At 41.8% G+C, this 26,676-nt stretch overlaps 1 protein-coding gene across 5 annotated transcripts; it reads left to right on the top strand.

Annotated features, from left to right (window-relative positions):
• Window positions 1–246: 246 nt before the first annotated feature.
• Window positions 247–26,676, top strand: DNAJB12 (DnaJ heat shock protein family (Hsp40) member B12). Of its 5 annotated transcripts, none has more exons than XR_003565752.3 (10): window positions 330–538; window positions 9,000–9,174; window positions 10,682–10,827; window positions 15,838–16,023; window positions 17,847–17,926; window positions 19,708–19,817; window positions 21,728–21,900; window positions 23,074–23,225; window positions 24,664–24,709; window positions 24,817–26,676. XR_003565752.3 is itself a non-coding variant. In XM_037904219.2 (10 exons), the coding sequence occupies exons 2-9, from the start codon at window positions 5,321–5,323 to the stop codon at window positions 23,193–23,195; spliced, it is 1,002 nt and encodes a 333-aa protein (XP_037760147.1). In that variant the 5' UTR covers window positions 401–538; window positions 5,188–5,320; the 3' UTR covers window positions 23,196–23,225; window positions 24,664–26,676. The 5 variants fall into 5 exon arrangements, 4 of the variants coding, with proteins under 4 accessions (XP_007066804.1, XP_043408053.1, XP_037760147.1 ...); XM_037904219.2 differs by adding an exon at window positions 5,188–5,330 and having other exon boundaries at window positions 401–538; window positions 24,664–26,676; XM_007066742.4 differs by having other exon boundaries at window positions 247–538; window positions 24,664–26,676.

Here is a 26,676-nt window from a genome sequence, read left to right as displayed (position 1 = left end):
CAACAAAAAGAAAAGGAGTACTTGTGGCACCTTAGAGACTAACCAATTTATTTGAGCATAAGCTTTTGTGAGCTACAGCTCAATAAATTGGTTAGTCTCTAAGGTGCCACAAGTACTCCTTTTCTTTTTGCGAATACAGACTAACACGGCTGCTACTCTGAAACCTGTCATTGGAGACAACGCGTCTCTTCAGTAGCGCCTATGGGGTGACCTAGCTTAAGAGTCTGCGCTGATATACCAGCCAATACGGTAACTCAGCCGCTACTCCTTTCCACACGGTAGCTCTGAGGACGTAGGTCTCCGGTCGCTCTTAGAACTTCCGGCAGGGGGCTGTTGCACGCACTCGGTGGGTGACGCCATCGCCGCGCGCCGGCCCCTCCTCCCGTCTCGGCCACTGCCGCCGCCATGGAGTCCAACAGGGACGAGGCGGAGCGCTGTATTGCCATCGCCGTGGCCGCCATCAAGGCCAGCCAGCCCGACAAGGCGCTCCGCTTCCTGGAGAAGGCCCAGCGCCTCTACCCATCCCAGCGAGTCCGCGGTGAGCGGGGTCCGGGGCGCGGGGGAGCCAGGGCCTGCGGCGCGAACGGTGGCGCTAGTGACCTCTCACCTGCACTGCGCCTGCGCACTGAGCCCCGCCGCGCTGGGACTCATGGGACATGGAGTCCTCGCTGGCCCGGCAGGAAGGGCGGCGGGGGTTCCACTGTGAGGCCCCCCCGTGGGTAAAGCTAGGTTGTGACCGCGGGGAGTCATGGGGGAGCTGGGACAGAAGCGAGACCCTCTGCATTGGGACAGGAGGCGGAACCCCACACTACTGGGGCTTGAGGGACTACAGCTCCCAGAGGGCACCGCGTCGTCAGGCTGGGGGGGCAATAGCCCCCCTCCCAGCGAGACACAGCCCCCCAGCAGAACACCCCCCCCCGTCTGCCTGACCCGCTCCCAGAGACTCCGTCGCTCCCCTGCCCCTAGGGAGCCCCCACCTGCTCAACTTCCTCCACCCCCCTAGCTCTCCCCCTGCCCCCAACCATCCTGCAGACCCATCTCACCCATCGACAGACCGCTCCCCATCGCTGCCCCTCCCCCTGGAAGTGCCCCTAAACCCTCGCAGCTCCTCCCACCCCAGCCTGCCAGGGGAAAAGGCCAGCCTGGCTAATGGGGTCGGGGGAAAGCTGCTGTCCTAGCCCTGTCTGTGTTGCCCTAGGCCTTTGCACCCAGGCATGGGGCAGCTCATCCTATGTCAGTACATGTTTCCCAATCCTGTACGTATTATTTTGCTGCACACTTTTGGGGTGATGTTGTCCTCTAACTGCCAAAGGTGTGACAGACCAAAACTGAACTTCTCAATCAGAAGTGAAGGAGGAAACAAGGCATTCTATTAGGGTCCTTTCCTCTATGTAAAATGTTCTGAAAATGTGGGTTTACTATGGACCTACAAAATGTGTAAACTTCTTTTAAAGCTGGACAGTGAAATAATACCAGATTTGGGTGTGCAGAAGTTTGAGTCTAGAACGAGGTGATGTTTCACATAATGAGGTATAATAGAGAAATAGGGAAGAGTCCTTCCTATGTGTAAAGGTCAACTCCTATTGAGATGATTCAGACTTCTTTAGGATGAGCATCTTTGCTCAATATAAGAGCCTTTATTGTAAAAAATGTTACGTGCTTAAGCTTCGTCCCTTTCTTAACAGTGAAAAGACAATATTTCTGCTGAAAAAGTCTAATTAATTCAGTTTGGTGAAGTATGAAAACAGACACTTGATAAGCTTCTGAGTGAAATTGTGCTTGGAAAATTATTGTGTCTTAAATATTGTGATGTTAGGCAGATTATATGTGGACATGAAGTTGTAGGTTTTGAGGGTGTAGCACTGGTGGCGTGTTATTTGGCAATATATAGGGCCTAGAATTGCTTCCCATCAAGCTCTCACTTGAGAATTGAGGATTAAATAACAAATAATGAAACTCTTCCTGAAAAGTGCAGAGAGAAAAACTGTGAAAGAAAGGAAAGAAAGAGCAGAAATGGCATCATGTTTCATAGAAGCTTCACTCAGGAATGGACTGTTCTCCACTGTTTCAGGAATAGGCAGTAATGTTAAATAATTACTGGAAATAAAAACACCAGACACTGTGAAGTTCTGTCCCAAGTAGATGCTATCTATCACTGACAGTTACCCGGGGGATCTTGTGCCTTCTACTTTTACAGCTTTCTACATAGGGAAAAAGCCCGGAATAACTAGTGCAGAAAAACTATTGCTGAACAGCTATTCCAGACTAGCTCCTTGTGTACATACTTTGGAATTGGATTAACCAAATCCACAAAAAGACATTCTTAGTGCAGAATAAGAGTGTCCACACAGGGAGCTAGTACTGAACAGCTATTGTGCTTTGAATTCACACCCTAGCTATTTCTTATGAACTTTGCTGTGACTTCCCCATGTAGACGAGACCTAAGTAACGCTTGCATAGCTTGTCATGCCATTGAAACATAATAAACTTGTAAACAGTGCTTTTTTTTTGATGGAGGTAGCGTAACCAGGTTGTAAGTTTTGTCTGGTTTTATTTATTTATTTTTTTAAGCAACTCAGAACAAAATACCCCAATCTTTTAAAAATCCATCTGTCCTGCCACTGTTTCATTGCAATATCTAGTCGGTCCCCCTCTCCCCCCAAACACACACAATTTAGAGGTTTTGTGGTCTTCAGGGAGCTCATTTTCAGCCTCCTTCTCCCCCCCCCCCCCCCCCCCCCCCCCCCGAAAGTAGATGACTAGGACAGAAGCAGAGTGTTAAATGAAAGGTTTGATAAAGTATCCCCTGCTCCTCACCCAAATTAGAGGCATGATTACATCCGGAGTATGACAGAACAAGTTCATGTTGAAATCTTTGGTAGGGTGGAGGAGGAAAACTTGTAGTACAGCTGCCTCCATCATAATCAGCATACATGGGTAAACTGGAATCCAATTCCTGCATTACCAGACCTTTCACCCAATCAGGGTAGATGCTTGGAATAAATTCTTAGGTTTAACACACACTAAAACAAAAATTCTACCTGCCCCCTCTGGTTCCGTCCTTGTTTTCCACCAGAGCTGCGAGGTGTGGTTCGCAGCTCAGGTAGACATATGCACTTGAGCCAGTGCACTAAAAATAGCAGTGCAGCCACAGCTGCCTGAATACATATCAAGGACCTCAGATGGGGTTGTACTTGGGCAGCTAGCTCCTGCTACCATAGCCACTTGGCAGTGTGCTAGCTCAAGCAGAGCTAGTGAGCGTATGTCTACCTGAGCTGGGTAGACATGTACCTAGAAGTACTGAAACCCAGCAGCAGACAGAGCCTACGTATTTTTCCCCGAGAGGAGTCCTTGTGCCTTTGACAGCCCAATGTGGCCACATTTCACACCTGCTTTACACCCTATCCTAAGGCTGAGGATGCTCTTTAATTGATGAGGGAGACTGAACCCTAGTCTGCTCTTAAAATGTATATCAAACCAGCCTTGTCACTCAGATGTGTGAAAAATTCACACCCCAGAGTGCTGTGGTTAAACCAAACTGATCCCTGGTCTAGTCATGTCTACACCATGTCTTCAGCTGACCTACCTACCGCTGCTCGGGGAGGTAGATTACCTACATCAATGGGAAAAATCCTATCTGTTGATGTAGGAAGCATCTACACTATGGCTCTGTAATGTCTGTAGTATAGACATGCCTGAAGATGGCATAGACTACTTAAGAGAGAGTGTTATGTAATGGTTAGAGTCAGGAATGAGAATTACTGGGTTCTATTTCTGGCCCTTTCAGTGACTCACAGTGAATGGCACTGAACAAGATGTTTTTTTCTCTGCTCCAGCTTCCCTATGTGTAAAACCAGGATAATACACTTCACAGAGGTTACACGGGACTTACTGTTTATAGAGTGCTTGGAAGGTGCTATGGAAGTGCACTTTATCATTCACTGGGAGCAAGTTATTAGTAACATGCCTGTTATTTCAGTGGCCAGGGTGGGCTTTGAGAGTTACGGAGAGGGATTTGCATGCAGGGAGAAGGTGGGATAAATGACATTACTCAGCTCTGTATTTTGCAACTAACTTTCCAAACTCCCATTGCTTTCTTTCTCCTGGCATCTCTTCTGGCTGTGAGGTCATCTCCCTGTGTTTATGATATTGTGGTCATGAAGATGACTGATGATGCATTCTGCATTATGATATCAGGAATAAGGTGACGAAGCCTGGGTAGGTGGGAGAAAACAGTCTACTTGCCCTTCCTAGTCTGCACTGCTAAGATTCCATAAAGTCCTCTATGATCTAGGCCTGAGGGTGCTATATACAAGTGATGGTCTGTCCCCTAATGTCTCTCTGGGGAAGTTGCAATAGACATAATTGCCTTTATTATTATCCTGAGATTCCATTAGCTGTTTTGCAAGTAGAACTTCCTTGGTTTACAGACCCAAGCTACAGAATTCCCTCATTGAGCATATGCACCAGAGTCCGTTCCTCTGTAGCTATCTTTAGGATTCTCTGCAAAGTCTATTCATCTCATTTCTACATTGTTGGGTTTAATTTGTTTTGTTTTTAAACAGCTCTTCCTTCTCACCTGCTTTATTTTGCAAGTGACTATCTGGCCCATTGAACTGATTTATTTGGGGATTGGTCCTGCTTTTTTGTGGTTTTTTTTTTCTGAGCAGGAGGTTGGACTAGATGACCGCCTGAGGTCCCTTTCAGCCCTGATATTCTATGATTCTATGAACTGGGTTTGTTTAACTATTTTGAACTATGCAGCATCCCAGATGTGTGTCTGTGTAAGATTTAGAAATAAAGAGTAAACACATGCCTTTGACATTTATCAAAAGTGACCAGGAAGTGAATAGTTAAAAAAAGAAAGAAAAAGAAAAGAGGAAAGAAATTATTTTATTGGTATATATTTATTGTCACTTGTGTGAATTCCTGCTCTAAATTTTTTAGACAGAACCAAAATTGGCTTTGATTTCTCAACTTTTTTTTGCGGGGGAGGGGGAAATCTTGGGGGGATCATTTGTTTTGGGAACTCTTTCCCAGTGGGGAGCTCTAGGCTGTTTGTATGCCTCTCTCTGGTCCTGTCTGGTTTCCTCCCACAACTGCAGACATGATGAATAGGCTTGTTCTGTTTCAGATGTGATTTTTGCCTTAAGGTTGGTGTTTAACCTTTCTTATCTAATTACCCAGGAAAAAGTGTAATCTTTTTGTGGAAAAACTCGTCCTAGAAACTGAGAAGCTCTATTCCAGCAAGAATGGATCACCCTCAGAGATGCCTTGGCTTTCTTGAAGAGTTTTGCTATGGTGCTGATCAGGAAAACAGATGCCGAAGGGTGAATAGATACCAGTTTGCTCACCATGTATGGGCATCCTTACCTGCACCTGGAGCAGTCATACTCAGGCCTAAATATCTGGCTTGGGTAGGGCAGAATAGACAGAAGACTTATTTAATGTGGAATAATGGATGGGTCAGTGGAAATGGGCAGATTAGAGTCCTAGGATGCAAGGAAAGAGGGGTCCATTAATTTTTTTTTTTAATGTGCCGCTTAAAAGTTCCTACCATAACCCCAACCATTCTATTATTATGTCTCTCACCTTCCCACAGCCCATATCTGAGTGTAAGCTCTATTTCTTTACATTCTGTGACATGCCTAGTAATATGCTGCTGGGGAGAAATCTTGAAGTCTCTGTAATTACATGATGTTAATTTAGACTTTGTATGGTTAATCTGATTCCTAAAAATCTCACTTACAACTCTGTTAGTGAAATCAGTGCTAGCAAAGATCAAAAAGTCATTTGTGTAGACCATGTGTGTACACTGCCTAGCACAATAATAACACTACCTAGCTCTTATATAGCTCAGATTCTGACGTGGTTCTCTATGTGCTATCACTATATAAATTAATGTCCACAATAGGGAATTTTACAAAAAAACACCACCCATGATGGAAGCCCTGGCATAGACAAAGTGTCAGTGGCTTATGGTAGTTTTACAACTGTTAGTTGCCTTTGCTAAAACAACTTAATTTGGAAAAATGCAAGCTAATACGTCTGAGGAAAAGTAATCTAAACACACATGCTAATGGGGAGGGAGAAAGCTGGGAAGTAATGCTGACCGAACTGCAGGGTTAATAATGGACAGCAAGTTTGACACGAGTTTGCGATGTGCTATGGCTGCATAAAAGGCCATTGTGATTTTTGGGATGCATATGGAAAGGAGCCATGTTATGAAGCAGAGAAGTAGTAGTCCCAGCATGTGACTCTGCTGCAGCTGAGCCTGGAATTTAACATTACTGGAAATATATTGACAAATTAAAGGGAATTCAGAGAACAACAACAAAAAATAAGGGGGAAGGAGGGATTGCCTTTTAAGACAATATTTAAAGAGCTAAATAGGTATAGTTTAGCTAAGGAGTAGCAGAGGACCATAGATCATAGATTCGACACTGGTGAGGCCTCATCTGGAGTACTGTGTCCAGTTTTGGGCCCCACACTACAAGAAGGATGTGGATAAATTGGAGAGAGTCCAGCGAAGGGCAACAAAAATGATTAGGGGTCTAGAGCACATGACTTATGAGGAGAGGCTGAGGGAGCTGGGATTGTTTAGTCTGCAGAAGAGAAGAATGAGGGGGGATTTGATAGCTGCTTTCAACTACCTGAAAGGGGGTTCCAAAGAGGATGGCTCTGGACTGTTCTCAATGGTAGCAGATGACAGAACGAGGAGTAATGGTCTCAAGTTGCAGTGGGGAAGGTTTAGATTGGATATTAGGAAAAACTTTTTCACTAAGAGGGTGGTGAAACACTGGAATGCGTTACCTAGGGAGGTGGTAGATTCTCCTTCCTTAGAGGTTTTTAAGGTCAGGCTTGACAAAGCCCTGGCTGGGATGATTTAACTGGGACTTGGTCCTGCTTCGAGCAGGGGGTTGGACTAGATGACCTTCTGGGGTCCCTTCCAACCCTGATATTCTATGATTCTATGATCTACAAATATTTGAGTACTGTAAATACTAAGGAGGAAGATAAATTTAATATCAAGTAGAATTCTAGGTATAAGAATAGCGAGATGAAGTTGAGAGAGAATTTAGACTGTGAAGAAATTTCTCCAGATATTCAACGAGGTGTATTAGACTAGAACAGTTTTCACAAAATACATTTTGGTAGCCCTCTTGCTTGGGACTTTAAAAACTAAACTGAACAACATATCTGAAAATGTAATATAAGAAACACTCCTGCTTTTGTAGAGAGGGGGACTGTCTAATCTAATTGAGATTTTCTGCATTTAACTGGTATGGGAAATGTGAAAAAGAATGAGGCAGCCTATCTGATGTCACCTATAAGGTTGAGAGAGGCAGCCTGTAAACTACAATCTATGGGGAGTTTTGTAACAGCCAGATCTATTTAACAACGATTTCTGAAAGAAGAAATATTTTAAGGTTCAGAATCTCAACAGGCAATTCAGCAAGGTACTTAGCCTTCAGTGTTCTTTGCTTTTTTATCCTTCATTCTGTGATGATTCTCTTTATTGGTTGTAGGATTATTGATCTGTTTCTTCTTGCCGAAACATAAACTCTGTGTAGCAGATATGATATCTTGGTTCAGCTGCTGGCTTGCATATGTTGTTTGCTGTTACATAAAGAAAGCAATATCCCTGTGGTAGAAGGTCTTAAATTTGCATTCAAGTAGACTCTTGGGCACTGCAATAGATGGAATGTCCTTCTCTGGTACAGATTCTGGATAAAGGATTGCAACCTCTTCAAGTTACTGATATGTCTGTAAATACTATTTTCCATTTCTAGTTTTATTAAGTGTGTATACTTTTTATACAGTAGGGACAAGCCTTATGAAATACGGAAACTACGGATTTGAAGAGTTGTCTGAAATTTAGTAAAAAGATACTTTGCAAAAAGGTGAACGTTGCAAAATTAGATGAAAAAGTGAATTTGTGTGGTGGTTTTATGTCTGCAGAGCACAATGATCTTCAGCTTCCTGCTCTGGCCAATTACGGAACTGCATTGTTGGGCTGTGGTCTAAATTATTATGTCTGCCATGCCCCAGTCTGAAAGGTGGTAGCCATAGCATGGAGTCCTGAGGATGGAAGGAGAGGTTTTAAAGCAGAAGAGCCTTAGAGCAATATACAGAAAATACTTGCACATCCCACTTAAAATGTGAATTTGAAAAACCTCTCTATATCTCATAGCTTTCCTGCAAATAAATGAGACACAGTACCCTAAACCAAAGTGCTCTGGATCTGATGTTGTTAGACTTTATAGTCACAACCCTACCACCGTTGCTGTGTACTGTGGCTGTCTGTGCTCAAAGGAAGTTATTCAGCACATACTGTATTTGAATCATTACAGTGTCTCTAGAACAGAGGAAAATTAGAAGGAAGCTTTATTTGTTTCCCCCTTTTAACAAATTTGTGACTATCCCATGGGATTGTTTTCTAAACCTCCTAGGTAGCAATATTGTATTGTAACTTATCAAGCGTTGTGGGACTGAAAGTCAGGAGGTTAGATGAGTTAAATGGACGGAGGTGAACTTGTTCCAAGGGTACCATTCTCTAAAGGTCATTCATTCCATGAAGATGGAATACAAACTGGGAAATATTTGTTCCTAAAGGAAAGGCAGGAAAACGTGAAAATGAGAAAACAAATGTCTAGTAATTTGGGGACCCTGGTGTGACTTCCAGACTCTTCTCTCCCAGGCTGGTAGGGCCTGGGATTGCTGTTGAGGATGTGTGCTTTGCCCCTGCTGAAGTAGTGGTATCTGGAATCAGTAAGCAGTGCCCCCCTATTTTTGGTTGAAAAGCAGTGGGAACACTGGCATTCCTGGGCTGAAAAGATGGCATCTCTGATGAAGGGGGAAGAACAAATGAAGGATCCTTATGGTTGTGACAGAGATGAAGTGGGCTCCCTCTTTCTCAGTGGGTAAAGGGGCAATGCAGCTTCTGTGATTTGGATGATCTCTAAACTTTTCTCTTTTTCAATTGTTTTTAATTTTAGTGCTGATCGAATCCCTCACCAAGAATGAACAATCAGCCAATGGCCAGTCCAAATCCAGAGAGTCCACAAATGCCCACTTTAGGAAAATGAGTGGAGACTTCCCATCAGCCAATGGGGAGGCAGGTGGGGAAACTAGCAAAGGTTACACCCAAGATCAGGTGGATGCAGTTAAGAGGTAGGCAGTCACTGCTTCATTTTTCATAGGACAGAATAGTTTGTTGTCCGGTGACATTAATGATCTACCCCAATGGTGTTTGGTTTTATTGCATAGTATCAGTCTGTTCTCCAGAGTGTTTCAAAGACATTTAAAACATGCAGAAACACAGATTTTTGAATACCTGGAGAAACTGTGTGTGATGTGTGCTGCTGTAATGACTGACTTTGAATTATCTGAGAATTTTGGGTAATTGGAGAGTTGTTAATGGGCTTATAACATAAAAGTGTTAGAGGGATTTAATAGCCCTGGCTGGAATTGGATGTCCTGTGCATAAGGTTCCCCCCCCCTCCCCCCCCGCCAATATGTATGCCTAGTACAGTGAGGCTCAAATTTCTAGGCACCTTAATACAGATAATTAATATTAAGTAAATTCTGCCAGTGCACATCAGGCCTGACCTGTAGTGCCTGCTGATATTCCAGTCCTGAGTCTCTCTTGATGAGAGCCTGATAGTGGTATTGTATGGTGGTTTCCCATTCTGTCACACTTTCATGTTGTGATATGCTTAGTAAAACTCCTGCTAAAATTGCCTGGAACAAGTTTACCTGGTATGTGCAGTATACTGTTTGAAAACAGGTTTTCAGCTGGCATTTATCCCGCACCCTGTAAATACTAAGAGCAGATAGACCTAACTAGGCATAATCAGTTGCTAAACTCTTTTTAAAGCTATGGTATGTTTGAATTGCACAAGAACACTCATCATCTTGAGCTGATTAGCTTCTGGATATTTTTACTACTTAATCCATTTTTTAAGAAGAGTCCATTCTGTGACCTATATCATATTTTAGCTCTGAATTTTTGCTGTATAGGTTGGGGGGAAAGAGAGAACTCCTTGTGGAACTGCTAATGTACCTTGAACAACAGTAGTATGAACCAGACCACTGTAACACAGGGCTGCATGCCCTGAACAGGCTTTTTTCCTTCCTGTGGAAATCTTCAACAGACTATTTCAAAAGTCAGTTTGGTCTGTGAATTAATTGAATCCGAGAGAACTGTTTTCCCCAGATCCTGTCCCAGTGTTTGAGGGATCACTCTTGCTATCTGTCCCTGTTGTTGGGGGGAGCTCTCAAACCATGGACTCAGCTTCCCTTAACCAGCCCCTAGAACCTGAATTTATTGAGTTTCAAAGCATGGTGTGATGTTTATTGGTTCTGTCAAACCTTTTCTTAAATTGCCTCCACACCAATGCAAGGTGACATTGGGCCACTTGAGGGCACAGTCATTTTACTGGGTTGAGTCTTTTGTTCTTTAAGGACTGTAGATACCTGGTAATAAAAGCAGAGGGCAAACAGATATGTGAAATAAACTGGTTCATACCGAGGAATCAAAATTGAGTAAACGAAAGTTCAGAGGACAATATTAACCAGAACTGGGATTAGGAATGCTGAAAAGTTGATGCATACAAAGGTAAGAAGCCTCCTTACCTCAAACTAACTGCCCCGTCATCTAATTTCTCTCAACTTCTAGGGTAAAGCAATGTAAAGATTACTATGAAATTCTAGGAGTGAACAGAGAGGCCTCTGACGAGGACCTGAAAAAGGCTTACCGGAAACTAGCACTGAAATTTCACCCAGATAAGAACCACGCGCCAGGTGCTACAGAAGCATTCAAAGGTAAAAACGTGTTTCCTGTTTCTTGAACTCAACTCCCTCACAAGCTGACGGTCGTGTATTGGGGTGACAGTCTAAGTGCAACCTCAGCTAAAAGATACTAAAATGATAAATGAAGTCTGATGGGTTGTTAATTTCTCTGTGTGTATTAAACAAAAATAAAGAGGGGACCCTGTAAGCCAGTGAACAAACTCGCCAGCCAGGGAAGTAGAATAAAGCGCCCAAAACAACTGAGTTCGTGTCCTTTTCCTCTGGGCTCATTTTATTAACAAAGCTCAAAATAATACAAACACTGGGGAAAAAAGGCCTCGTCCACTTTCCACCAACTAACTGCAAAGCAAGAGGACACAACTTTCCCCCTAAGTAGCCCTTCCTGGCTATCTCTTAGGCCTCCTGGAAGGAACTTTCCTCAACCTTCATGTTCAGCAGACTGAGCTAGAAGAAATCCTATACAGTTTTCAGCCAGCAGTTACATGATGCTTAGTCAGCTGACCCTTCTCCATCATGAATTCTTCCTGGAGACAATAACTTCCCTCAACCGTCCCGGTCTTAAAGGGCCAGGGCTTGGAACGGAGGGCAGGGATGTGCACTTGCACCTAAGGACCAGCAACCTGTTACAGACTCATTAGGGTGTGTAGCATAGGAGTCAGCAGTTGGGACAGTAACCCTTGTCTCTTATAACTGCAGGTATCAGAAAGTGCCTTAGTATAACTCTAAAAGGCACACCGTTTAACTGAATTTATCACAAGTGGGGCGGGGGAGAGGTTGGAAAAAAGTGTCTGGTGGAAAACTGCCCTCTTCTGAGCTGGCATCAGAGAAACCAATTACATAGTTTAAATTCTCCCACCCAATGAGCTTTCCAAGCAGTCCTCTAATAAGACTCCAGATTTCTCAGCAGACACATCAATATTGCAGTTAAACAAAAATATCATAAATGGAATTACTATATATAAACCCCAAATAACAAACTCAGTTGTGCACCTGAACCAATTATGTAACTAATGCCAGCCAAGATTTTTTTTTTTTAATCCCCAATAACTTAAAACAAAACATAACTAAATGTAAAGATCCTGATTCTCAGACCCTATGTCAACTATTGTAGGCACTGAAAAGGGAAATTTTCTTGGTAATGAGATCTATTAGGTTGTGGAATAGTTTACCAAAAGAAGCCCTGTCACTTGGAATATTTAAAACTAGACTTAAATGTAGCACTAGAGAACATAATATAGGGTGTAGTCCTGATTTTTAGGGATAAAGGCTAAATTACTGAACTTTCACCTCTAATTTCCGTGATTCTTAACATTTTCTTTTGTGTTAATGTTGCATCTTAATTTTATCTGAGCAGAAAGAACTAGAAAGCTTGCGTTGTCAATTTTCTTTCAGGGGACTTTGCAAAGTGAGCATCAATACTCAACAATTGATTGTGGCCCAGGTAAATACTTGGTGTCACTTTGGAAAAATCAGTAGCGTTACATGAGGAATGAGTTTAGCTCATTATGTTAAGGTCTGTAGAAAAAAGCAGTGTGCTAAGAAAAATAGGTTTATTTTTGTGTACGTTAAATACTTAATAATATCAAATTAGACAAGCCTGATAAAACAAACGCTTGAAAAGGTGGGCTCGCTGGCTTAAAAGTCTATTTACTAGAAAATATTCCCTCTAATATTAAGCCTTAAATTTAAGTGTAGGTCTACTCTGAAAAACATCTCTAGTAAAAGTTTCCTGGGGTTCTATGTTCATGGTGTTTCACTCATGCCATGTCAAAATGACATAGTGTACCAATAAAATAAGATTTTTCCAACTGATAACCTTCCTAACTTATCTTAGGGCTTGTACACACTAACACTTATGTCCCTCAGGGATGTGAATAAGCTACCCCCCGAGTAGTGTACGTTACACCGACCTAAGCACTAGTGTGGACAGTGCTATGTCAGCAGGAGAGCTTCTCCTACCAACATAGTTACTGCTAGTTCTGGATGTGGTTTTGTTATGCCAATGGGAGAGCTCTGTCCTGTCTGCATCAAGCGTCTTCACCAGACACGCTACAGTGGCACAGCTGCACTGATGTAGTGCTTATAGTGTAGACTAGCCCTCAGTCTTTTAGGGCCTGAGTTTTCCTATTCCAGAGGCACAGCTGGGTGTGGCCAAGGTCGTTTAGGATTCTGAGGTTGCTGGGGGCCATTTTGGCCTCTAGTGTAAAGTAGAGTAACCCCAAAGGCTACTAATTCGTGCCTGGGCAGCAGTTGCTAAAGGACTGTCCAGCAGCCCAGAATTGCCATCTGCACTCTGACCCTCCCTTCTTCCCCTGTACCACCCAGGGAACTCGCACCTGCCAGGGTAATATTTTCAGGGAGGTTGGGGTTGGCCTCCAGCTGTTTTCCTGTCCTTTTAACAGCACAAAAATTGCATAGAGGTGCCAGAACATTGCCTTGAATTGGGACCTGAGAGTCAAGTCCTATCCTCGGTGTCCTTCTCACTTATGACCACCAGTAATAAAGACTGTGCAAGCCAAATTATGTTCTTGGTGGCACCTGTTCAAATCAGAGTGAAGCCAGTGGGATTGTATAGGTGTCACTGAAGGCATAATTTGACCTGCAGAGTGTTTAATACTGGTGATGTTGGCTAAGAAGAAAGCCACCAAGCTTGATTCTGAGTTTAGGATGAGTTTCTAGGGGCGATGGTGAGAAAAAAGTATCATGTCCAGTTTCAACTAGCTAGCTTGTGAGTGAAATACATGAGGTTCCGGTGGGGGTTGGAAAGTCTATTTTCAAGTGTATACTGCTATGTTATTTGATATTAGGGTATGTTTTTTTTAAAAAATAGATAGGCATAAATTGAGGAGCAAAAGTCAGAGGCAGGGGTTGTTCAGGCCTATTAATTCTTAAGTCTGTGACTGATAAGTGTATTGCCATTAGCAAATAGTGGGCTGAGCCTCTAGCCACCTGGGAGAGACCTTTTATGCATTGGGTTCAGGTCAAATCTGCATGTGTATGCAGACATCCACATAGTGGCTATCATAAATCTTTCTTCAACAGTTTACTCTTCAATCCTTGAACAGTGGCAAAAGGCAGGTTTCTTCACCAGTAATCTTAAATAATCATATTTACTGAAGGCTTAGATGCAAGTTACATGTCAAAACTGCATTAAGCAAGGTGCACTTTATCCTCCATTACTGGGCTATCAGCTGTCAGGTTATCTCTCCTCAAAGCCATGTCTCATTGATTCTCCACTCTATTATGCCTCTGATGTTAACACTTTTCTCATAATGCCCATTAAAGCCCAGCTGTTTGCTTCCAGAGGATGAAGGGGAAAATATGTAGTGCAAATTTTAGTTTTTTTTTTCTTACACTGATGTATTAACTAATGCCTTAACATTCATCTTCCCAGTGACATCTGATAAAGTGCTATGTTTTGCCTTGAGACCTTGTCTTAATCAGTGTTGCAATAGCCCACACTGTCCCTTGGAGTTCCTATCACTAGATTTGGCAGACTTTGGGGGAAAAAATTTAAACCTGACCACTTTAGCTAAACTTCCGGTTTGGAGTGAGCTAGCAGCAATACAGTGCCAAATACTTATTGGGAACGCGACTGCTAATATCTCTTGAGTTTTAATGTCAATAAAAGTGCATACAGAAAACAAAACCTAGACCTCAGATTCTTCCATTTGAATTGCCTGCCAATGTTCCTTGCACCTTAACTCATACTGGCATAACTTTCCCATATAGATAAGCCCTCTTGCTGCTCTGGCTACATGTGCATCAACAGGAAAGGAGGAGTTAGATGAATCTGTCTGAAGGAGAAAGCCTTGCAAGGCTTATATTGAAAAATCCTCCATCAACTCCAGTACAATTAACTTGTATATATCCTCCTCACTCATAAGTTATGATATCACACTATGTAGTTGAGGATGATGAGAGAAAATGGACTCTTGCAGAGTCAGGGACAGAAACTCTCAGGTAGATGGGTAGGTAGATAAGGGAGTTGACAAATGGAGGTGTGTAAAGCAAAGAAAATGCAAATGTAGAAGCAAATGCAAATTTAGCAGCAGTAAGCTGCAAGTAAGCATTCTTGCAGGTTGGTTACAGTGAGGCAAGAGTGGAAGAAGGGAGTCATGAAGAAAGGAGACTAGGGTTTAGTTTCAGTACTTTTCCATTGTCACAATGCTGTGTAAGCTGTTCCTCTTAATTGTCCCCCTTCCCTCTGGCATGTGGAAATTTCTGAGACCTGTAACCTGCATGGACAAAACCTTTACCCAGAATTTCTTTAAGATGTTTTATTTATGTGCTTTGGCCTTTCAGTGATTTGAGCCATGTTGCGACTTCTGTGAAATTATGTTTTTGGACAATAAACTTGGAATCGCATAATGTCATTTTTAGAGTACATTTTCCAAGTAAAGCCATGCTTCAGTATATATTTTCGCATGGCTCAAGAAGTTAATTTGAAAATTAATCCTTACACATTAAAAAAAAAAATGTATTCAGCAGAGTCAGGAACAGAAACTTCTAGGTAGATAGGGGAGACCTGAAGAGGAGCTCTGTGTCGCTCAAAAGGTTGTCTCTTTCACCAGCAGTAGTTGGTCCAATAAAAATTACTACCTCACCCACCTTGTGTCTCAAGTAAAAAAACAACTTTTAAACTCAGTAAAATGTAGAGCCAGTATCCTTGACAGTATCCTTCCAGGAATTTCGAGTTTCTGATTCATCTGGAAGGATATCTCTGTCACCCCAGGATTTGAGCGAAGGAGCACTGTGTGTATTGATCCTGGTTTGAGTTAATCAAGGTCTCAATCATTTCATCAAATGACCTTGTTCTCTTCTTCTATTTGCATCCAGCTGAGAGATGCATTCCTCTAATGATCAGGGATGTTAAGTAACCTTTTAAAGAGGGTGGGTAGTTGACAATTGAATCTATGTAATGGGACCTGTCAGTTTGCAGGTTCAAAACTTCTTCAGAAGAGGGGAATGTATTACCAGGAGAAATAGGCTAACTGTGCTTCCTTTTTGCCAATATTTCAGCCATTGGTAATGCATATGCAGTATTGAGCAACCCAGAGAAGCGGAAGCAATATGACCAGTTTGGAGATGAGAAAGTCAACCCTTCAAGACATGGACACAGTCATACAGACTTCCACCGTGGATTCGAAGCAGACATCTCACCCGAGGATCTCTTCAACATGTTCTTTGGTGGTGGATTTCCTTCTAGTAAGCCTGTCAAGTTTTAATCTTCTCTGTGGGCAGGGGTAATTCCATTCAGCTATCTTTGCTGCCACTCTTGTGACAGAACAATAATGCAGTAATGGTTTATTTGGCAGCCTGTGGTGATACTGAAAGCTGTGTTCCTCTCAACAGCTGAAGTACATGAGAGTTCTCCTTCACAAGTGACTGTCCATTACTGATGTAAACATCTCAGTTTCCTAAATGGTTAAAATTAGAGCTCTGAGAACTCAACCCACAGGACAAATAGCTTGTTGAACCAGCAGGTAGTATCATCAGAGCTGGAATTCTTAGGACCCTCAAATGGATGTTTGCATACTGGTCATATTCACCTTTTTTAATTTGTCTTGAACATTTTTAAGTCACTTTTTTACGTTAGCTTTACAAGCCTGTTTTGAGGAAGTATTAAAACCCTCTTCATCAGAATAAATATACTAACTTCTAGGCCACTAAACACCAAGAAGAGATCTCTTACCCACATTGCGTCTTCAACATCTGCTGTGCTGCACAACTAAGACACTAAAAGTAGCAGGTATCAATCTCCAGTTCTTTCACCCTACTTTCCTATCTCTCCCTTCAGAAAAATCAATCAAAAATATTTATTTCTGTATATACGTCAAGGAGGTGTTGAGTAGTCATGGCCTCCCCCGCTAGCCAAATCTGACCGAAGTGAACTTTTAGGGACTTCTGTAGAACATGATTTAAATTTGTTCAGATTGAAAGTAAATCTGTATCTTGTCTATATAAATTGATCAGGGCAAGAAGTTGTCTCCTAATTTCCTTTGTACACATTTTAGTGGTCACCATTAAAAAATTTACTGTTTTCCTTTTACAAGCACGTAAAGTTACTGTGTTATTCCCTCTCCTAAGTAGAGGAATTACCTAGGAATAGCACAATAACATTAAGTACTTGCAGAAGCATTGGTAAGGCTTTTACTAGTATTCATTATGCTAGCTGTAATGGACTAGGTGTTTGAGTGAAGAAACCACTGAGACAACTGAGAAAGATGACTATTGGGGTTGGTTATAATTTCTTCTTCCCCATTACCTTGTGAATTCATAAACAGGTTAATAGTAAGGTTATTTCTATTATTCAAAATTACAGCTAAGTAAAGATGACAGCTGTAGGAACTCTACACTTAATTATAAAAGAGAGCAGGTTTTTTTCTGATCAGGAAACTAGGAAAAAATTATTATTTTATTAAAAACTTCTTAGTTCTATAATCTAAAATTCAACACTACACAGTATTGAAGAGACTTGCACAATGTCTCCACCCACCCTGAAGTCCTCCAGTTTGGCTACACAAATAGTATGGACCATCCACCAATTACCCTTCAGGCAGGTCTGCTTGGCACTCTCCCACCTTGGGACTAAGTCTTTTCTGGTAGTAACATTGTTCATTTTAGGGCTCACCACTCATTTCCTAAATGCTTACCAGGCAGTGAATCCAAATTCTTCCTTTAAAAAATCTTTTTATCATCCCTGCTGAGTTGGCGTTCACCCTCACAGCCCACCTGGTCAGATACACTTTTTAAAGATGCCTCCATTATTATTTTCTAGAGTGATGCTGCAATGTCATTACTTGGTGACACCTGGCTAAAACTCCAACCAACATCACAGGGCGGCTTAGGTGAAAATTTCTGAATTTAATTGTGATATGTCTATGCCTAATCTGCCCATGTGTTGCATTCTTAATCAGGTAGGATGATGTGGCGTGTGCACAATTCTTCTGATCTCATCATCTGCCAGGCTAGCTGTCGGAAAGTCCCCGTGTTCTGGATTCTTTTTAATGGATTTCTGTTGCCCACAGGTAATGTTCACGTATACAGCAATGGCAGGATGCGATATACCTACCATCAGAGGCATGACAGACGAGAACATCAGGGTGATGTAAGTGGAGACAAGAGCAAGGGGAAAGTAAAAAGGCTTTAATGTGTGCAACCCAAAAAACAGGTTGCTGTTGTAGCCATTGTATGAAATTGGCCACCTAGTTTTCCATTTTCCTAGATAAGTGGAGTGCTTTTCTATTGTAATCTCAAGTGAGTTTATTTTTTTTCTAGAAGAGTTGCCTGTTTAACTTACTTACAGTTGAATTCCCATGACTTTCATACATATGCAGATGCAGCTTATCAGACTGGATCCCATTTACACAGTGGGAAAATAAATGTCATTTTCTTTTTGGCATAGCGTCATATTGAAATAAAATTATAGCATCAGCCAAATGCAGCATGAACTGAAGTTTCTTTCTTTACCTAAACACTTAATTCCAAAAGTCAGATTTCTCTTGAAACAATGAGCAGAAATTAACTGAATAGTGGAGGGTTTACCCACCTTATATGTGAGTCCTCATAACATCTACACCCATTCCTCCTTATTTTGCTACCCAGGATGTGCTGCTTGTTGCATGATACCACAGTGTTAACTTCAGGCCCATTTGAAGCTGTTATAATCTAAGAATGCCGGAAAAATAACCAGGGTGTTGTGATCATTTTCTTAGAGGGGGATGGTTAGTCAAAACATCTGACTTATTCAATGACTTTCCTATACCCAGATCTTCTCAGGGACACTTTGTGAACCAGGCCTGTTCAACGCATGGACTCTCACAAAATACAAAACCAGAGTGGTAGAGAAGGGACCTCCAGACTTGATGAAGCCAAGAGACAGAAAATTTAAAGATTTAAACATCTACCAATTTTTCTTTTCTGTCCCCAACCTCTCTCTGAACTCTGAGATTTCTTGCTCCTGAATCTCAAATTACCATGCCACTACCTTTCCACTGAGCACTGGACAGGGCAGGACTACCAATCTGTTCCTCTCTCTAATTAGTCAAGGAAGACACTTTTATAGTGACAGGAGGCATTTCTGTGCCTCCTTTTGTCACAGAGGCCAAATATACTGCTTCTACAATGCTCCCAGCCCCATCTGGTTAGGGAAATGAGACAGAGGGGCCATAGAGCTAATCCAGATCTCTTTCGCAGCAGTATAGACCATTAATCTCTGGGCTGATCTACAGTATATTTTAAAAAATGGTATTGGGTGTTTTTTCTTAGGTCTTTGGGGCCAGATGTTCTGCACTAGAGTGGGGAGGGAATTTAAGAGATGAGACAGAAAAGGAGGCAAACTCATCTTGCATATCATTGTAAAGGGGGAGCACTTTCTAAGGAATCTATCTAGTGCTGTGGTACTAGTCTCTGCAGACTGACATGGATATGAAATACGCATTAGCAACTGTCCTAGAAATCTTTAAATATAACAATGTCATGAGTCCTTCCAAACTCACATTCGAGGCTTTTTTTTTTTCCACCCCCCAAAAAACGTGATGGTTGTTTGGGATGTGTAGGAAGGCTTAAGCACTTTCAGGTATGCTTTCAAAGTAATGCTCAGGGATTTAACCCCATGACTGCCATCATTGTTGGAGGGAATCACTGGGCAGCGAAATCCCCACAAGCTGCTTTGGAAGTGTTCTCTTTACTCTTATTTTTAAACCTCATTGAACAGTCAGTCCTGTTGCGTCTTTGACTAATGCAAAATGCAAAACACATTTCCCTCTCACATCAGTGGGATCAAGGACACAGTATGATTGGGTTTGCAAGGGAGGGTGAAATGCTAAATAGTCTTATGCATGTGAACTTACTGATGACATTCCATTGTATATTTCTGTTCCCCCTTAGGGTGGCCTTGGGTTGTTTGTCCAGCTGATGCCTATTCTCATCCTGATCATTGTTTCAGCTCTCAGCCAGATGATGGTCTCCAGTCCACCTTACAGTTTGAGCCACAGGCCGTTAGTACCCATAACTCTCATATATATTTAGCTGGGGGGTGGGCTGGGAGCAGGGGGAGCAATTGGAAACAAGAATTGGTATGTTAGTGGTTGGGATCTTTGTGTTTTATTTTCACTTTTTGGTATGTTTTGTTGCCTTTCCTAATGTTCCTCTTGCTTTCACATGCCCCATAACATTATGTAACACCTGTAGTTGTTGAGAAGGATGACTTGGAAATCTGCCAGCACCCATTATCAATGAGCAAAAATAAACCCCTTTAATCCCATTTTTCTTCTTTGAGTGGCTGTGCATATTCCCACTTATGGATATTGTGCCACCTCATGGTGCCTAACAGTAGAACCTTCTCCAAGAAGCAGCCATTAGAGCACTCACGCACCCCCTCCTACCTCTGCTGTTGGTGTCTCTGAATGTTCTGAGGATATATAAGAAGGTGCAGTGCCCTCTACCACCTCAGTTCCTTCCAACTGCTGTGCCAGATGGATGTGAACTACTTCAGTCCGTTCAGATCCAGTTTTTTTCCATTCTTGCTGTCACGATAATTTAGTTAAGTGATAAATATAGATAGTTTAGTTATTTAGTAGCCCAGTTCCGGGTTATGTTGGGACTGAAGAAAAAGAAGAAGCTGGGATTCAAGAGATGTTCTTCGTGCCCGGCTGTCTTCCTGGCCTTGAACAGCCACGTTAGGAGACTGAAATGCCTGGTGGCATGTGTCTGAATTGTATTGCTCGTCTAACTCGGTTATAGGCTCCTCAGGTCATGTTCCTCCTCTGGTTTTTACAGTCAAATGATATATGCTTTGATTCTCTTCACATGTGCCCAAAATGTCATCTCCTTTCTTGACATAACACACAGGGATGGGATTCAAGCTTGTGAAGAACCTAGGGCTCTGTTTTGAGTGGCAAGAAGGGTATGCTTAGGTTTCCCATTTTTCAAATTACATTAAACTAAACAGGAACAAGGCACTCTTGTTCTGAAATAAGTGTGCCAACGCATTAAGTTAATCAGGATCAATCTCATGTTTAGACAAGCCCTTGCTTAGTATATCTGGGTGACCCTACTGAGGGATGTATTTGTACATCTGCACTGTCTGAAGTGTCTGGTCAGTGAATCAGAAGAGAATACCTTTTGGAGGTATTCTCTGTCCTGGCTCTGTCTTGAATAAAGAGGGAAGGAATTGGAGAGGAGGAGGGTACGGGGAGAGGGGAACCTAGCTCCTTTCCTGCAGCAATAGTGGATACTGCAGCATGTTGCTAGGTAGAGCAATGTGTCACTCTTGGGTTAACAGTAATCTGCAGTGAGAGGAGCTGAGGGTCTGTATTCATCAAGCAGACAGCCCTATTGAGCAAGCTTAGCTATCAGCAGTGTCTTTGTTCTACTTTGACCTACATTCTGACTTCATGCTGTGTACAAATATATTTCTGAAATACTGGTTTGTCTTAGTCTTCAGCTCGAGATCCATCAGCTTCAGAGATTCATAACCAGACACACACAGCATCTTTGGGGCACATCCTGAAGGAGAAGGGCTGTGTGTTTGGGAAGGAAGTAGCAAAATGTATTTCAAACACTAGCTGCTGAGGAGCTGCTGAAGATTGTAATGAGCACTTAATTCTAAAGCATATATGGAGTTCTCTGGCAGTCAACACCCAAGATACCCCAGTGTTCTGAAGCACACCTATGTAGCTCAGGGAAGAATTGATTGGTTGGGTAGGTAGGTTTTATTTCCACCTGGTAGAATGTTCCACTATGTCCGTTTCACCAGAGATAAAACTCTCCTTACCAAAACAGCAAGTGTACAGGAAGGATATGTCCTTTGAGTAGATTAATAATGCTTATTAGTTGTTGCTTGTCCACAAATTTCTACTCTGTGTTTGAATAACATTTATTATTTTGGCTTTTCTCCCTGGACTAGGTCTGTGGGTCACATACACAGGAGAGTGACGGAGCACTTGAAAGTAGCTTACTATGTAGCTGAGAACTTTGTAGAAGAGTACACTGGTACAAACCTGAAAAATGTTGAGAGGAGCGTGGAAGACGATTACATTGCAAACCTTAGAAATAACTGCTGGAAGGAAAAGCAACAAAGTGAGTGGCATGGTGGGAGGAATGGAAACCTTTTGAGGACACTTTCTTAAAAGTCTGATTTGTTTTAGAAAAAAGTCCTTAAAGAGGAACTGAGGTACATAAATCTCCGATAGCTCAATCATAATTTCATTGCTGTGTAGGACCTGAGGCAGCCCATCGGCCCTGTGTCTTCAACGGTTTGATGACAAATCGGTCACCTCTGTCCCGTATAATTTTTTTAAACAATAATATTCTAGAAATGATCAGTGTAGCAGCTCCATTCTGTGGAGCTCCTTTGCCATGTCAGTGGGATATGAACAGAATTCTCTGATTTCCTGAGGGATCAGGAAGGTAGGGCCAGGAGACTCTCAGGAGTTTCCTGATGTTTCCTTATTGCCCTGGGGTTATCATTTCATTTTAGAATAAAGAGATTTAGTGCTTACGAAGTGTATATCTTTACAGCCCCGTTATGTCTAACAAGCCATATCAGAGAGTCTACAAAGTGAAAAATGGAATCCTCTTCATTTTCAAGGTTTTTTTATGACTGTTTAACTCTAAAGAGTTATCATCAAAGATAACATTTTATTGACTCCACCCTCAATTGGCCCCTTTCTCAAATGCCTGTATGATAGGTGATTACAGCTGCTTTGAACTAATGCCCAGTTTGGGATTTGTGTGTAAATACATTGGCATTGTTGTTTGTGTGGGATAAAAAAAGATTCCAGAGCTTTCTTGGATCCCCACAACATGCGAATTATCTTTCTCACCAAGAAGTGCTGAATGTGACACCCTGACATTGCTATTCTGAGTCAGCCAAAGTTGTTGCTGCAGAGCAATGCAACGGACCAAGCTAGAGTGATAAACTCTGATCCTCCATATTTCTTCTTTCCCACACTACCAGGCTATCCTTTACGTTACTCATTTAATTCACACTAGGGCTACTTGCAGTTCCCAGCACATATCTAAAACTTCGCTTAGGATGAGCCATTGAAGGCCTGCTGACAAAGATCACTTTTGTTCTGTTCCAAAGGACATCAGGTATTCCGTACCCTCTCACTGTACTTCATCTGGCCTTGAAGAACTTGGGGACAGATCCTTTTCCTATTGAAATCAATGGGATATTGAGGAGTTGAGACATCACACTTCACATCTTGGTGAATGATTGTTTTTAATGTTGGAATTTTTCCTTTTCAGAGGAAGGCTTGCTTTATCGAGCACGTTACTTTGGAGATTCAGATCTGTATCAAAGAGCACAGAGGATGGGCACCCCAAGCTGTAGCAGACTGTCTGAAGTTCAAGCCTCTATGCATGGATAGTCACTACTAGACCACTCAGCGGAGGTCTAAGTACGAGCTGGTGATTTTCCTGTGACACTGAAGCATGACACATCAATGATTTTCATACTTATTTAAATGTCTAATTGAGATCTAGATCTCCATGTGTCTCTCCTCTCAATGTGCATGTGTAACAAGGAAAAAGCATAACCCTCTGTCAAGCATATACACCTTCACTGGGATGGTTGGTTTAATTTGCATGCCAGCACCTCAAATGCTCTTCCAGTTCACATCTGTTTCTTAGCATTGCTGGTGTCAGCTCTTTGGGAGCAAAGTGAAAGGCCTAGCTATGTTTGCGAGTCAGCTGAGTTCTTGTCAAGCATCCATTTGAGACAGTGTCACTTTTTGCTTTGGCTGGTCAGAAGTTGTTCCCCTTATCAAGCATTTATCAGATTGGGCAACTGGCAGTCACATTTCTATTGCCAGTTTTTGTTGCTCTATGCCCTATTTTATTGTACCATGGCACTTGAAGAAATACGATAACAGGGAAGAGATTTCTGTAAGATAGATGTTTCTTGTCCCTCTGTCGTCTTCCCTAGACACTCAGTGAAACCAAACCAAACTCTCACTCTATGCAGCAGGTTGTAAAGGTAACTCACTTCATTGAACTGGGAGTCAGGGAGAAGCCAGCTGAGAGTGCTGGAGACTCATGGTGTCTTCGCAGCACAATAACGTGGTAAACCTGATGAACCAGAGTGGTATGGTGGCAGTTCAAATGGCATAAATGAAAGTAGCACTAGATTACTCACAGGAGCGCAGTGTGCAAATAAATTAAAATTTGGCCCAGGGTGTGGAGTCTCTTCCCTCGGTCATTATTAGGTCTGATTTTTTGCAAAGGCAGGAGGCTTCACCCATCAGCAACTAACAGGATGAATGTAAAACACACAGGCTTTCCCCATCTCTCACAAATTTAATTAAAAGCAGGGGCTTGTTACTGGGGAACAAAATGACACTTAGCACCATATTTTCAGATGCACGCACACCCATTACACCTTAGTTATCTTGTATGTCAGACATCTGGTCACCTAAGTTGTGTACCCAAGTAAGTTAGGAGGGCTAGGGTTGGGTTTTTTGTTTTGTTTTTCGGCAGGTGGCGCACATTTGAAAATTTGGTCCTTAAAGTCAGTTCTGAGCTCAGGTGTCTGCCATTTTTGAGTGTGTCTTGCATTTGGGATTTTTCTTTTTTTGATATGCCCTGTACCCTGTTTTGATAACTGTTCCTCTTATTAAATGGAAATATTTTAATTAACTTTGTCACTCTCTCTCTAACTCAGCATATCTCTGTGTATCCATGGTCTAATGAAGAGTGTAGCTGTAAAATAAAGAACTACTTTAGCATTTTTCAGTTAGACATGTTACCTGTAATTTGGGGAGGTGGGTGGGGAAGGTGTTTTCTGTTAAATGGTTATCATGGATTGGAGACTGACACAGTTACCACTTTTATTCCCAGACTCTTGAAATGCCTGAAGACTTTTGGCGAAGTGCACTGAGCCAAGGTGACAGACTTTATATTTAAAGAATCAAACCTTAAATTAAAATGGAATTGGAGAATTAGCAACGCACAACTGCCCTCTCTCTTCTCTCTCTCTCTCTCCAATGTTAGATGCAGCAGGCAGCAGTTAGGAAATAAAGCTGCCTGTCTTCTCCCCTTCTTTCCAACACCACTAGAGTGCGACAGTCTAGTCTCTCCTAGGATACAGCAACCATGAGAACAAGTGTAGAATATAAAAAACAAACTGCAGCAAGCCATGAAGCAGAAGGAGACCCTTCCATGATTGCACTGGTCACTTCGAACGGAGAGAGAAATTGGAAGATTTTTTTAGGACTAAAAACCAATTAATAAGAAAAGAATCTATTTAGAATTAATTTATAGCTGTATGTATGTTGTACTTTTAAACTATGCAGGGATTGGATTAAATTATTTAGTTTTCTGCCCAATTTAGTAAACTGTAAAGTGTGAACTCTAACCTGTTTTGGGGGGCCATCCAGCCCTGCAGAACTATCCAATTTCAGGTTGTCATTTGATGACACTTTACATTTATTTTATTTTTTTTTATGTTGTTGAGGAAAATATAATTTTGTGACTGAGTTTTTTTATAAAAGAATCTCAAAATCTGTAGAAAGAAGATTTCTTAAAATTGACCAGACTTCTGATTTGTTTTTGCTATATTAATTTAATTGGTGGCAGTCAACTGAGTGCTGGATTCTTGTACGGCAAGGAGAGGATTATCGTAAATGGTCTTAGCTCATCAGTGTTCAGTTTGGTTTGTGTGCGTGTAACTTTTTTTTCCAGAGTCTGCTTTATTTCTGCCTTGTAATCAGTGTGCAGCATTAGTTCTGTAAACAGGGCCTGCCACGAGCTATATCCTTTTGTTCTTCTCGTTCCTGAATTCAGAGTTCCTCATCCAGCAGACTGCTAACTGTAATATGGCTGTTACCTTGCCATAACACTTCCGATGTTTCAACCTGTATTGACATCCCAAAAAAACAGAGTCTTTGATTCTTGTGAAAGAAGTTTTGGTGGGGAGATCAGAAAGGGGGATGATTAATTTTCAGTTGCTTAATTGGGCTTTGACTTATCTGACAGTGTAGTGTAGATCACACTACATTTTACCCATTTTACAGCAATGGTTTTGCCCATCATTCATTTTAGAAGAAGAAATTATGCTGCTAAAAGCCTTAGGTTTACTTGCTTGAGCAAGCAGGACCTGGATTAGAGCAACAGGATAGCGCTCAAGGTTATTCTAAACCCAGCGTATCTCTTTGACACGTGAAGTGAGAGAGGCAAAAGTTGAATGAGCTAAGTTACCATTAATGGCATAAACTGGATTCTTCTCTACCCTGATGTTAATTTTTGCCTAAAGACATTTCCTATAAGAACAGTTTTCAGAGTTCCCTTATGGTGGAATTTATCAAAATAGCAATGGCTGCCAAGTAAGGTGGTAAAGGGCTGGGAGAAAAGTGAAAGGCGAGATGGGTTTATTTCTCTTTGTTTGAAATTGACCAGCTCTATTTTTTAACTGGATATTTATGTAGCAAAAAGGTTCTGAGCCCTCCTGTTCATTGCAAGCCTTACTATCCACGACTGTGGTGTATCTGATCTGATTTCAAGTGTTAAAAGATATCCCCCAGATTTTTGGAGAGGGGTATGGTGGAAATAAAATATTTTGGAATAAGTGCTGTTTACAGAGGCACAAGAGCTACGCAGCATTAAGAGATGTTGGAGAGGAAATGTGAGAGACAACTCATGTTTGCAAAAGGTGCTGACATCTTGTAAAAATGGCACTCCTGCTCCAGTGCCCATCCAACCAAATCTTTTGATTTCTCAAGTAGATATCCATGGATGGTAAGCGCTATGTGCAATAAAGCATAGATCCTAAAGGATACTCACAGAATCTGTATTTCTTGATTTAGAATTAATTATACAATTGTACATCTATAAATAAATGTTTATTATGTGAGA

This window comes from Chelonia mydas, chromosome 7, assembly GCF_015237465.2.
Source record: "Chelonia mydas isolate rCheMyd1 chromosome 7, rCheMyd1.pri.v2, whole genome shotgun sequence".
Classification (NCBI taxonomy): Eukaryota; Metazoa; Chordata; order Testudines; family Cheloniidae; genus Chelonia; species Chelonia mydas.
The sequence above is the reverse complement of the archived record's forward strand: the minus strand, read 5'-3'. Positions and strand labels throughout refer to the sequence as shown.